This window comes from Neophocaena asiaeorientalis, unplaced genomic scaffold (genome assembly GCF_003031525.2).
Source record: "Neophocaena asiaeorientalis asiaeorientalis breed wild unplaced genomic scaffold, Neophocaena_asiaeorientalis_V1.1 scaffold43, whole genome shotgun sequence".
Lineage (NCBI taxonomy): Eukaryota > Metazoa > Chordata > Mammalia > Artiodactyla > Phocoenidae > Neophocaena > Neophocaena asiaeorientalis.
Window position 1 is genome coordinate 13,134,470 of NW_020173674.1, and position 13,544 is coordinate 13,148,013.

Consider the following 13,544-nt stretch of genomic DNA (forward strand, 5'->3'; position numbering starts at 1 on the left):
CATGGAGTTTAACAATGTGGACTCTGGAGTCAGACTGCTAGATTAGAATTCTGCCTCTAGGACTCACTAACTAGTTATTTAATACCTTTATGCTGTAGTTTCCTCATATGTGAAATGGAGATAAAAATTGAACCTATCTTCATGTGCATTAATGTTTATAAAGCACATAAAATGTTCCCTGGTACATAGTAAGTACTTAATAAGTCTTAGTTATTGCTGTTAGCTGCTCACATTTGGGGGGCCCTAAGGTCAGATTATTCATATTCAATTTAACACACATGTATGTATAAGGTGTCTAGATTGTGAAAGGTAGGTATACAATGATGAGAAAGATACAATTCCTGTGTTCAGGAAACTGATTTGCAACTAATGAACTGTTTAAGAACTCCATTCTTAAAAGGGAAGCAAGGATCACTACGCTTTACAGGCAATAGATATTTTGGTTTGTTTATTTTTATCTTCTTGGTAGAGAGGAAAAAACAGGCATGGAATCCGATAAACCTGGATTTGAATCCCTGCTTTTATGTATCATCACCTATGTGACTTTGTACAAATCAATTAGCCTTTCTAAGCCTCAGTTTCCTTATTTGTAAAATGAGGAGACGATATTAATAACTACTAAATAGGACTAATAATAATACCTAACTGTATGGTGGTTGTGAAGATTAAATGAGTTAAGGCACAGTGCTAAGCATAAATGAAGTGCTCCAAAACTATAGCTTAAAAATAACTATCCAGTTTATTGTGATTCCTCTAAAACTATAGCCCTCAAAGGAGAAAGACCATCTCGGATTTCCTGGAGTTATCTATTATGCCAATCCACTACCAGTCTTAGTGAGAATAAGCAGTATCCATAGAAACAGAAGAGGCAAATTGAAGCATGAGTGAAAGCAAGCGCCTCACCAATTTAGGTGGGGTAAAATAATAAACCTCAAACCCTCATGCTTACACTCAGGTCAGCACGTAGGTAGTGTGTTTTGCAAACCTGGGACCAGAACAGGCTGCCCTTCAGCTCTAGAGAACTCTCCACACCCAACCAGATACACAGACACACCTCAGCCTCTGGCAGAAGCTTCCAATAAGTAGCTTTCATAAAGTGGAAACCTTTCAAGGGCTCTATATTTATTTCATCTCCTTACCAGACTCTCCTCTCTCTCTATTCACGCCTGGGCATTAACATAGTGCCTATCACTCCATTCTGATGACTGCAGGCATGAACATCATGGAGTCAGTTCTGTAATGATGATCTTAAGATCCTAAGCCATTCCAGGCCATGATTACAGGTTCCTAATCCACAAAGTCAGCAGGGAATGGATCAGTTTACCCAACAGGATGAAAGACTGTTTTCTTCACTAGTAGTCAAAAAGGCAAATATAAGCCCTGGCTAGCAGGCAGAAGGGAAAATCTATGGATATTCACTGAATAGGTATCCCTGTCGTCTATACCATAATACTAAAAAGAGGTCTCCGGACACACCTACCAAGGGATATTGAGCTTTCACTTTTCTGATGCACTGAAAACATAGAGCTTTCCTATCTATGCAATTTTCTTTTTTGTATGTGTATTTTCTTCTCTAGGCCTACACATGTGACTTTATAACTTATTTTTTAAAAAAAAGAAGAAGAAGGAGAAGGAGGAGGAGAAGGAGAGGAGGAAGAAGAAAAGCCAAGCCAAAAATAATCCCCGGGGGTTCCCTGGTGGCGCAGTGGTTAAGAGTCCGCCTGCCAATGCAAGGGACACGTGTTCGTGCCCCGGTCCGGGAAGATCCCACATGCCGCGGAGCGGCCGGGCCCGTGAGCCATGGCCGCTGAGACCGCGCGTCCGGAGCCTGTGCTCCGCAACGGGAGAGGCCGCAACAGTGAGAGGCCCGCGTACCGCAAAAAAAAAATAAATAAATAATTAAAAAGTAAAAAAAAAAAAAAAACCCTCTGTAGGTATTTAAATTTTCAAATCAGAAAATATTTTATTAAATTAATCTATAAGGGGTGATTTTCAGTGGTCATTATATTGAGGGTGAATGCTTCAAAATAGCAACAGCATGCCTCTAAAAGGGACCAAACTGTAATGGGCAGGGTTGTTCTCAACTAAAGACAAATGCATTTCAGCAGAGTTGTATGGTCTGAGGAACCATGAGGAAGCCAATGAGTAGGATGACCCTGCTTAGGGCAGTATGAACGTCCAGATGGTGAATGGGACAGGGAGGTAAGGCACTTAAATATGCAACAGAACCTGAAGGAGGTTCAATAATCCAGGGTTCAATAATTAGATAAGTGGTTAGACATTGAAGCTTTTACAACCAACCTGAAATCTTGATTCTGTTTATAGATTTATTATCAACATTGCCACTGAATTAGTGGCTGATAAAAGCCACTTTTGGAGGGACCACCAACTTCTACTCACCAAAGCACCGGTATATTAAATATGTCAAGCCTTTGAGGCATATAATTTAAATATGTTAAGACTTTGACGCAAACATCCAAGGAAGTGAACAATAGACTAGGCTTTTCAAATATTTCATAGATTCGTTAGTACTGAGTAAATAAGATAAAATACATAAAATCCTTAGCAAAAGTCTAGGCATTGTTAGACATTGATATTCTTATTCATTGGATGCAAAATTATCTGTGATATAACAATGCTCTTTATATATATATATATATATATATATATATACACCTTTCAAAAACCACACAGCCCTTAAACCTGGTGAAAAGATGCTCAACTTCAGAAAAGAAATGCACATTAAATCTACCCTGGGACTATTTGTCACTTAACAGGTTGAAAAAATCTGATGGTTTGAGTTTGATATACTTTGTTGGAAAGACTATGGGGAAACAGGCATACTCTTACATTGCTAATGCAGTGTAAAATGGTACAACCCCTGTGAAAGACGATTTGGCAATATCTATCAATATTTAAAATGCATATGTCCCTGACCCACCAATTTCACTTTGTGGAATTTATCCTTGCAGATATACTAGCAATGGCACAAAATTACAGGTTATTCAGTGGGGTATTTTCAGTAATAGCAAAAGGCTAAAAACAACATGTGTACCAACAGGGAATTGGTCAAATAAATTATTTAAAATACTATGTAGCTAAACATTTTTTTAAAAGAATGAGAAAGCTCTCACTGACACAGAAATCACTCCAAGATATATTGAATGAAAAAAGTGTATTCTCCCTTATATACCTAATAAACTAAACTCTGGAAGGATACACAGGAAACCAGTAATAGTGGTTACTAGTGGGGGGCTGAGGATGGATGGAAACTGGCAGATGGGGGAAAAGGGGTTGGAAGAGACTTTTCATTATAAACTTCTTTATGTTTTTTAATCTAGTTTCCATATTACTAATTCAAAAATTTAAACTAGAATTGTTTTTCATTAAAAAATGTGTATAGGGCTTCCCTGGTGGCACAGTGGTTGAGAGTCCACCTGCCAATGCAGGGGACAAGGGTTCGTGCCCCGGTCCGGGAAGATCCCACATGCCGCGGAGCGGCTGGGCCCGTGAGCCATGGCCGCTGAGCCTGTGCATCCGTAACCTGTGCTCCGCAACGGGAAAGGCCACAAGAGTGAGAGGTCCGCGTACCGCAAAAAAAAAAAAAAAAAAAAAAAATGTGTATAGTACATCCATACAATTGAATATTATTCAGTGATAAAAAGAAATGAACTATCAAGCCAGGAAAAGACATGGAGGGACCTTAAACGCATATTGCTCAGTGAAAAAAGCCAGTCTGAAAAGGTTACGTACTCTATGACTCCAACTATATGACATTCTGGAAATGTAAAACTTTAGAGACAGTAAAAAGATGAATGGTTGTCAGTGGTTGGGGGACAGAGGGAAGGATGAATAGACAGAGCACAGAGGATTTTCAGGGCAGTGACACTATTCTGCATAATACTATAATGGTTGATACATGACATCATGCATTTGTCAAAACCCATAAAACTGTACAACACAAAGAGTGAACCCTAATGTAAACTGTGGATTTTGGTTAATAATAATGTATCAATATTGGTTCATCAATTGTAATGAATGTACTATATTAATGTCACATGTTAATAATGGGAAGCTCTGAGTGAGAGAGAGAGGGAGTATATGGGAACACTCTATAATATCTGCTCAATTTTCTGTAAACTTAAAATTGCTCTAAAAAATAAAGTCTATCAATTTTTTAAAACGTGTGCATACATGTATGTATATACATACATACACACAACATACATATATCCTTTTTTCATCCAGTAAATGCCTTACACACTGAAGGTGTTACAGTGTGTGTAAAGTATTACAGCCACAGCCTTAATGGTCAAGAGCTCAAGCTCAGGAGTGGGCAAATTAGGTTCTGATCCTAGCCCTACCATTTTGTAGCTGTGTGGCCTTATTTGTGCAAGTCACCTCTTCAGCCTCAGTTTCGCTGTCTGCAAAATGGAAGAAAAACACAGTCTCCTCCTGGGGCTGTTATGAAGATTCAATAAAGAATGCACGTAAAATGCTTAGCATAGTGCCTAATGTAAAAGAAATGCTCAAAAATGTTAGTTGCCGCTATAACGGTTAAATGATTGTTCACAGAATGACTAATTTGGCACTTCAAGGTTCCAAGGTTACTCCACTGGCAGCATATCAGTAATACCCCCAAAGGCCCCTCAATTCGCAACTCCAACCTAGCCCACTTAGGGCACAATCCACACTGTCTGAGCTCCAGCGGGTACACTTGAGCATTCTCTACTCCCAGATGGTGTTTTCCTCCTCGCTGGGCCTTACAAGTTCAGGCCCTGGACCGCCCCCACCCCGCCCCTCCCTAGCCCACCCTACCCGTTCCCACTCAGACCTCGCCCCGGCCTCCTCACCAAACCCTGGCCTAATTCGTCTGCACTTCTTTCCTTCCCCGAAACTGAAGGAAGCGCCTACCCAGATATTCGTAGTCCGGTAGGGCTAGGCGTTCCGGACTCAGCATCCTTTGACCAGGGTAGCTTCCGAGCTCCAGCTCTCCCGCTTCCGGAAGCCAGGTCGAGGGCTCTCTCTGTTGCCATGGCACCCACGCGGCGGGAGGAGAGGCTAGAGGCGGAGGGGGTGTCACGCAAACAGTCTCCGTATCGCAACGCCAAGCCGGCCACACTAGTTCCGGGAGCTGTCTCTTCGCGGCGGTCACAGTTTCTTTGGCCTCCCTTTCTTGAGGCGTTGGTGTTAGAAGAATTTGAGGTGGAGAGTTCCTTTGAAACCATCATATTTCCCGGTGTCGAAAAATTATTGCCAGCCCTCCATATACCCGCAATTTCTGAATTTCATAAATACTCCTGCTTTATACAACTGTTATCCTAAGTCACAATAATAGCTCCCACCCCTAAATTCCCATAAACATTTACTATCCCATTACCTATTTTTATCTCCTTATTATTTATCATCTTAAATTACTACAAAGTGCTTTCACGTGCGTATATCTTGGCTGCTTCTTGAGGTCAGGGATGTGTCTTTTCTGCCTGTGACAAGTCTGGGCATCCAGAAAGTGCTCATTAAATTCTCTATGACTTCATTGACATTTCCTTTCAAATTCCTCTTTATATTTATAGCCCCTCCTTCTACTTCTATCCCTTACTATTTGGTACCCTTCCCAAGTGTCTTTTCTTTTCTTTTTTTCTTTTTCTTACAAAGACACTTCACTTCTTGGGGGGATGGGATGCACAAACAAGGACACCTATTGGATTTTTTCCCTTATATCCCTAATTGCTCACTTTTCCTTTAAGAGGGGAGAGTGTTCATTGGTTTTCAAGTTCCCAGATATCTGGATATTTCTCTTTTTGCACCTCTCCACGCCCAACAACGGGTTAGTGGTGTGTACCACTCGTCACAGTTCAAGCATAGTAGAAAAGGTCACTCTGTCCTCACTTTTTTAGTTAGCTCTCCCCCCACATGAGGTGAGGTTTTGTGGAAAGAAAGAAAACAAAAATCATTCTATCAAAGGAATGATTGGGAAACCAGTGGACCACCTACACTGGGAGAAAAAGGAAAGAGGAGGTTCTTCTCTTTGTGTTCTGAGTGGTCTATTCTTAGCCTTCTACAGTAGAAGCTTCAAACCTCCTAATTCTCCGTTTCCCTTAAAATTGTATATGTGTCTCATTTCTAGGCTCCGGTGAGTCACTCTGAGTTTGGATGTGGTAAGGATAAAGGGACAGAGCCGAACTCAGAGCAGCATTTATTATCTTGAGGTAATAAGTTAACTAATTTGGTATTTGATGTGAAGTCCTGCATATCATAAAAAAATATTTGCCTTCTACCTCCACCCTTGCCTCCCACCCCCTCCCCTACCCCATGCACCTTGAGAATTATGGGAGTTTCATAACTTTCACACCTGTGGCTTTTTACTATATTATTAATAAAGTAATAGGATGGTAATTATTAAGGATTACAATTTCTTTTTATTTCCAAGCAACCTGAAGCTATTCTCAGATCATTTCATTTGTCCTCATAAAACTTTCTAATGCACTTCTCCCTTTTCTAAGTAGGGAAATGGAGGAACATGTCAGGAAAATGACTTGTCTAGCATCATCCAGCCAGTCAGTGGGAGAGCTGGAACTGGATCTCAGCGATCTCAACCTCCAGGCTAGTGGTCTGACCGCTAAACCACACAGCCTCTTTTTTTAGGGTTTGTTGGCTTGGGTTTTATTTATTTATTTTTCTTTTTGCTCTGCCCTGCCAGCAACTGGAAGCTCCCAGACAAAAGAAGAGAATTTTGAGTCCAGGCTGAACATTTGACATCCCCTTATTTGTGGGGCATTATCCTGGGACTCGGAGGGTGCTGCTGTTGGGGTCTGTGTGGTGGAGCTGGGAACCAGCCCCAAGAATATAGCTTTGTTTGGGGATTAACCCATTTGTGGTTATAATAATGACAAGTTTCAGCACCAGTGGCGCCCGACTGTTAATGACTCAAAGAAAGCTAAATAAGAACAAGATGTCATCTCTGGAGCAATTTGTAGGTTTTTCCTACAGCTCCATCCCTTCCATAAAAATCCTAAGGGCCCTTATATTTAAGGTCAGTCTTCCACTCAATGTCCTAAAGGGTCTATTGAGGAGGAAGACTTAGAAAAGGGCAGGTGGTCGCTAAGCTAAGGCTTCAAGAAAATTTGGGGTTGCACAGAAATAGCAGGTAGCCTTTTTAATGGTGGTGGAATTACTGCTTACATTTTTCTTCTTTATACTTTTCCATATTGTTAAATTTTTTCTATAATAGGCATGCATTATAACCTGAAGACACACAAACAATAAATGAGTGGCTTAAAAATCTTAAAAAAATTTTTTAGCAGAAGTGATGACATTCCGTATAGTGTTTGTTTTTCCCAAGAAGGAGCCATTACTTCTAGATTTCTCTTCTGCCGTACATTACACAAATAAGTTTTGGCAACGGGTCAGTAGTGAAGGAAGTTTTTCAGTGAAACATACACAACATCAGGTCTTAAGAAAAGAGGAAGTACACAAGAATTGTTAAAGTCAAGTGTATTTCTGTGACCCTGTTGAATGCAAGAAAAGGAAAACATGTCAGCCTTCAATTTAGATGTGCTTTTCAGGTTCTTAAATTATCATTACATACGTCTGAAATTTTTACCTAAACAAATAATCATCCAGATAGACCAGTAAATCAGAAATCAACTCCACAATCCTGAAAATAAGCAAGTATTATGAAATTGGTCAAAACATAGAGAGTGCTTGAGAGGCGACAGTACTACTGCATAAGGAATGGAAACATCAAACTCAAAACAATAGGAAAAATACCCACAAAAGAGGATATGCTGAGACACCAATTTATCAGATTATAATTTCTAATTATAAAGAGAAAATTAATAGACATCTCTGGCTCTGCTGAGGACCTATGAAAAGATTGATAGGGAAGAAAATCCTCCCTGTTATTGAAAACCACAGAAGAGCAAATATAAATGTACCAAATAGTTTTAAACGTCAAGGAAACAATAGAAAGAAAAAATGCAGTCTGACTTATTCTTACAAAGCAGGTTCAAGAAACTAGGACAAGCTTTTATCAACTCATCAAGCAGAAAGATGCTAAAGGCGAAGTAGCTACTAAGAAATGCAGGTCATGAAATTCATGCTGAGCTACTAGGCTCTTCTTCAAAGACTTATCTTCCATAAAAGCAAAGCAGAAACTATGTGTGATGCCACTGTATGAGATTTACATGTTTAGTTTAAAATGCTATTTACAGACCAATCATTTTGGACTGCCACAGGTCAACAGACCAGAGCTTTGGGAGAATTTGCAAGGAAAAATAAATGTTCCCATTTCTTGGGCAGTTAAAGAAAACGAATGCATTTCGAGAAAGTGGTTAAGAGGACATGGCTTAAATTGAACTGGAGCTCAAAGACAATTACAGACTTGTACCTTCTTGTTATTTTATATTTTCAGTGCTGCAAAAAGAGTTGGGAATTACACTTTCATGTAGTGTAAAACAGAGGAGGATTTTCTGATCCTTCTTGGTAGCCCACAAAAATTAGCTGTGCCTTCCTCTGTCCTGGAGCATGCACAGCGATAACTATTTGTGTCATTTTCACTAAGGGAATAGTAGGACAACACTACTCATTTAACATATTAGGTAAAATGGAAAAACTCCTTGAAACCCAAACTAACAAGTTTCACTCAAGAATAAACAGATGGGGGGCTTCCCTGGTGGCGCAGTGGTCAAGAATCTGGCTGCCAATGCAGGGGACACGGGTTCAAGCCCTGGCCTGGGACGATCCCACATGCCACGGAGCAACTAAGTCCGTGCGCCACAACTACTGAGCCTGTGCTTTAGAGCTCCGCAACAAGAGAAGCCACCGCAATGAGAAGCCCATGCACCGCAACAAAGAGTAGCCCCTGCTCGCCACAACTAGAGAAAGCCTGCACTTAGCAACAAAGATCGACCTGAAAAGCTGTATATTTATAAAGAAATGGAATTTTTAGTTAAAAATCTTCCCACAAAAAGAACTCCAATCTTCAAAAATGTGATTTTGTACTTTTATAAACATTTAAATTTATAAACTAAAATAGAAAACATTATCTAATTTTCCTTTGGAATTCTTCATTGACCCATGGGTTATATAGAAGTGTATTATTCAAAATTTCCATATATTGGGGGATTTTCCAAAGGTGTTTCTGGTTTTTTGTTTGTTTGTTTTTGTGCAGCTTGTGGGATCTTAGTTCCCTGACCAGGGATTGAACCAGGGTCCTTGGCAGTGAAAATGTGGAGTCATAACCACTGGACCACCAGGGAAGTCCCTGATTTCTAGTTTAATTCCACTGTGGTCAGATATACCTGGAGAAACCTTATATGACTTGAATCTTTTTTGCCTTTATTGAGAATTGTTTTATGATCTGGAATATGGACTACCTTAGTAAATATGCCTTAGTAAATGTTCTGGGTGCTCTTTGAAAAGAATGTATACCCTATTGTTGGGTGAAGTGTTCTATAAATGCTAATGTACACAGGTTATGCATGTGGATAAGGACTGGAAATGAAATTGAACCAATATTTTTAAAAGTAGACTTAAAAAATATTTATGTCATTAAAAAAAAACAACCAATTTGAATTATCCTACTAGATTCTGAGTTCCTGGAGGTCGGAGACAGTCTTCATTCATCTTTAAGTTTCTAGAATCATACACAGTGCCTGACAGAATAAATGCCTGTTAAATAGACGTTTTTTCCCACTTTAGATTAAAAGTCTAGAAAATGTAAGAAGTACAGCTATTATTCTAAGTGCAGTAGGAATCCATTGGAAGGTTTTAAGCCTGGTAATAACATGACCTGATTTGTTTTTTAGGAAGTCACTGTGGCTGCTGTGTAGAAAATGAATTATAAAGGGGCATGTGTGAAACAGACCATTTACATAGATGCTTGAGTCATGTTTGTTACTAAATGAGTATTTATTCATTGATCCATTTGTTTATCCACCATTCTAAATTCATCTTTGCTACTGAAATAAGCAAGACATACTGAGATGTTTGCTGCAAAAGCTCTACTTACACGTGCCAGGTGTGTGACTATCAAGCTTCCAGGAGATTAAAAAAATATATCTAGGAAGTCCCATTTTTCAGGGTGTGTTCCAAGTTATGCCAGGGAACTGAATCAGCCATGGTACCCAGATCCTGGCTCAAACACTACTGCTGAGCTGGAACGTGAAAAGTGTTGGTATTTGAAGTGGTGGTATGGAGGGTTTGCAATTAAAGAAGCACAAAAATGCAAATCAAACTATTCCCTTATACTTTCTTTTTTTTTTTCTTTTTTCCCGGTCTCCAGTAGTAGCCCCCTGAACCTAGATAAAAGCATACCATTGCTAAAAGTTAATTCTATTTTGCTATAAATCTTTCCTGGCTCAGGGCCTTTGTACATACTGTTCCTTCTGCCTAGAAGACACACCCCATCCACACTTAGCCTGATGAATCTTACTCAGCATGCTAGTGTTAGTGCCTCTGACAGGCCTTCCCTCAACCCCCAAATCTAAATCAAGTCTGTCCTTTCATAGAACCCTGTACTTTTCCTTGAATGCCCCTATCATTTGTAGCTTTAAATTCATTTGTGAGATCATTCTTTTAATGCCTCTGTATACTTGTAGCCTCCCCAGCCATCAGAGTGTAAGTTCCAGGGACCCAATATATCTGTTTACTACTGCTTCTACAGTGTCTGGCACATAATATACCCACAATAAATACTTACTCCCACTAAGTGAGTTAATATTGGAAATAGGCATCCCTAGGCAGATAGGTATAGGACTCTTTTAGCTCCTTTCCTTTAGCTGTGCTTTCTCTTGTTTTCCATTCTATAGCTTTAAGAACTCCTTCCTCCATTCACACAAGAACGTGATACTAGAGATGGAGCAATTCTTTTTTTAAGACTCATGTTCTTAACTTTTTAATCAGGGTCTCTCAACCTCAGCACTATTGACATTTTGGGCTGAATAATTATTTGTTGTGGGGAGGGATGTCTTGCTTATTGTAGGATGTTTAGCAGCATTCATGGCCTCTACTCATTATTTGCCAGTAATACCTACTCCCAAAAATGTCTCTAGGCATTGCCCCATGTCAGCAAAAATCACTCCTGATTAAGAACCACTGTTTTAAAGTGTGGAAATGTCAAACCTTTTACTCTTTTAGAAGAATTATGTTTAGAATTCAGGTTGTTGAATGATTCCTGGGTTGTAAGAGGATTCTACCAACCCAACTGGATCAAAATAGTGCCCATTTCTATCTTGTTTCTGTAGCACCCCCAGGGTATCCTTTGAAAAGGCCATTAGTGATGGTCTAATTCAGGGCAATATTCTGATCTTAGAAATTCAGTCCCCTGGTCTGTCCTTCAAGGATGAAGGAAAGGGGTGGTGTTTCTGAGGAAACGAATGTCTCTGAGACCCTTCTGGAATTGGCAATCCCCTACAACTTTCCTAGGGGCATGTCCCAGGGGACAATAAAAGGGAGACAAACAGCCCATTCTGGCATGCTTTTCAGGATCTCTCACTCCAAACAAGACAGTCTGAGAGGCCTGGTAAAAATAAATATGGCTTAGCACTCCTAGCACAAGAGCAGTTTCTGACAGCCAAGACTTAACTCACCCTAGGGGGTGACCCAGCCAGGGACTATGCATGAAGTTTCATTTCTCCCCATTGATATTCCCAGTGACTCACAGCAGCCAGGGATGGCTCTGTGCACCAGAACTGTGCTGAACCATGGAGGAGGAGGACTTGGGATGCACACAGAAAATTCAGTCTCTTAAGCCTGAGTCACACAGGGACAGCCAGCTTCCTTGTTCCTCCTCAATCCCAGAAAAACAACACAAATCATGCCTTCTGGAAAGGAACCTGTCTTTTGAATACAGAGCGGAAACTGTTTATAAATTCTTAATCCCCTGACATTGAAAGTATGGTGACCGCCTGTTCTGGATTTTTTGGGGCAAATGTATTCATTATACCACATGTCCTTAGTTTTCATTGTGGGAAAAAAAAATGCTCTCCAGAATCCTAAGGTCTTCCTCAACAGGTCAAGAAGCAAGTCTTCGTAAGCAACATATATCGAAACCTTGAGACCGACGAAGGCTGCATCAAAACGTTGTGGGGAGGAGGGATTGAGAATCAGCCTCTACTTTTTCACCCTTTTCTCCTTGGATTTTAGGCTAAGATGACATAGGCCTTAAAGGTTGACTTTTTCCTAGCAGTAAGATCAAGTAAGCCTGACCTGACTCGACTGCCGCCTTCAGTCGGCAAAAAGAACTACATACACAGAAAATGCCTCATGGTATTTGTTACCATGGTGACGTTAGTTCAACATTTCATCTGCATAAAAATTTTAGGCAAAACAGAATAGAGAAATACTGGCTAAGAAGCAGTTAACAACGCATTTTTTCCTTGCTATTGCAAAGTTAATGTTAGCTTTGGTCAAAGATGGTAATTTGAAGTGAAAGCCTTTGAAAAATTGCAGACGAGCGAGGATGAAATGGCAACCAATCCATTGGAGAAATCTCCCAATATCCTCTTTGCACTGTAACAAATTACTCTCCCCTCAGCTAACATGGCGCATCTGGGGCTTCCTCACTCTATTTACTAGTGAGAAGAAAGTGGTTTAACAAAATTGCAGATGATCCAAAGCCAGAAACTGTTGGCATACCAGCTTGGAGGGAAAAGCGATATACAGGACTCTAAGGAAGTTGGGGACTTGGACAAAAGTAGCAGGACAAGATTCAACCTAGAAAATGGCAGGTGGTAACAAAATTAATCCATATTATTAATATGCACTGGGGAGAGGCGTAGGCCACAAAGCTAAGACAAAAGAGGAATTTATAACTTTATGTACTAACCCAAAGGTTAAATATTGCTAGAAGGCCCTAGTCACTGAAGCTGGGAGGAGGCTGAAGTCTCTGAGAGAATACAACTGCAAGCGAGGGCTTACTTCCTTACCCCCTTCCTTTCTTGCCAGGATCTTAAAGTCAAAGAAGGTGAAGAGGCTAAGTACGCCGATTTACAAAGACAGCCAGGAGGGACTACGTCTGGGCCAATTCTGGACGTCCGAGCGGGGGCGACAGGACCCAGACAACCACCTCAGGAAATGAGTAAACGAAAAGGGGAGGTCGTAGAATTATTTAGCTCTAGAACAACGCTGCCTAGGCGGGGGTGGGGGCGAGGGGTGGAGAAAATCTCAGGAAAGGAATTTTGACAGTGAGAACGCTAGTTAAGACACAGCACTCCAGGCCCCCTGATGCCCCTTGTTTGATGTCCATAAAGACCGAGAGGATTATGCATTAGCAAGCCTTGTGTATTCTGAGACATCAATAAAGTCTGGACTTGGGGCCGGTAGGGGGGCCGGGGTCACGTCCAGGCGACTTGGGTCAGCCTGGGTGCACTTCTCTAGCACAGAACTAGAGTGAGCGGCATCCGAGAGTTGCTGCTAGGATAAAACCTTTTCTAAGTTAAGGACTTTAAAGCAGTAGTACTGGGGAGAGTGAAGGGGGGCTCTCTTGAGGGCTAGGAACGTGGGGACGGCTTGAAGAGGAGCTGGGCCAGCTCTGCAGGGGC

The 13,544-nt window shown here is 40.8% G+C and overlaps 1 protein-coding gene across 3 annotated transcripts in view; it reads right to left on the bottom strand.

Annotated features, from left to right (window-relative positions):
• The window catches only part of CSTPP1 (centriolar satellite-associated tubulin polyglutamylase complex regulator 1), a 167,239-nt gene extending 162,200 nt beyond the window's left edge, over window positions 1–5,039 (bottom strand). For 2 of the 3 annotated variants that reach the window (XM_024749000.1, XM_024748999.1), the window contains exon 1: window positions 4,915–5,033. In XM_024749000.1, the coding sequence (XP_024604768.1) occupies window positions 4,915–4,960 (46 nt within the window). In that variant the 5' untranslated portion in view covers window positions 4,961–5,033. Of the gene's footprint in view, window positions 1–4,914 lie in introns of all 3 variants that reach the window. The other variant, XM_024749001.1, reaches the window with a different exon arrangement.
• Between the last annotated feature and the right edge of the window lie 8,505 nt (window positions 5,040–13,544).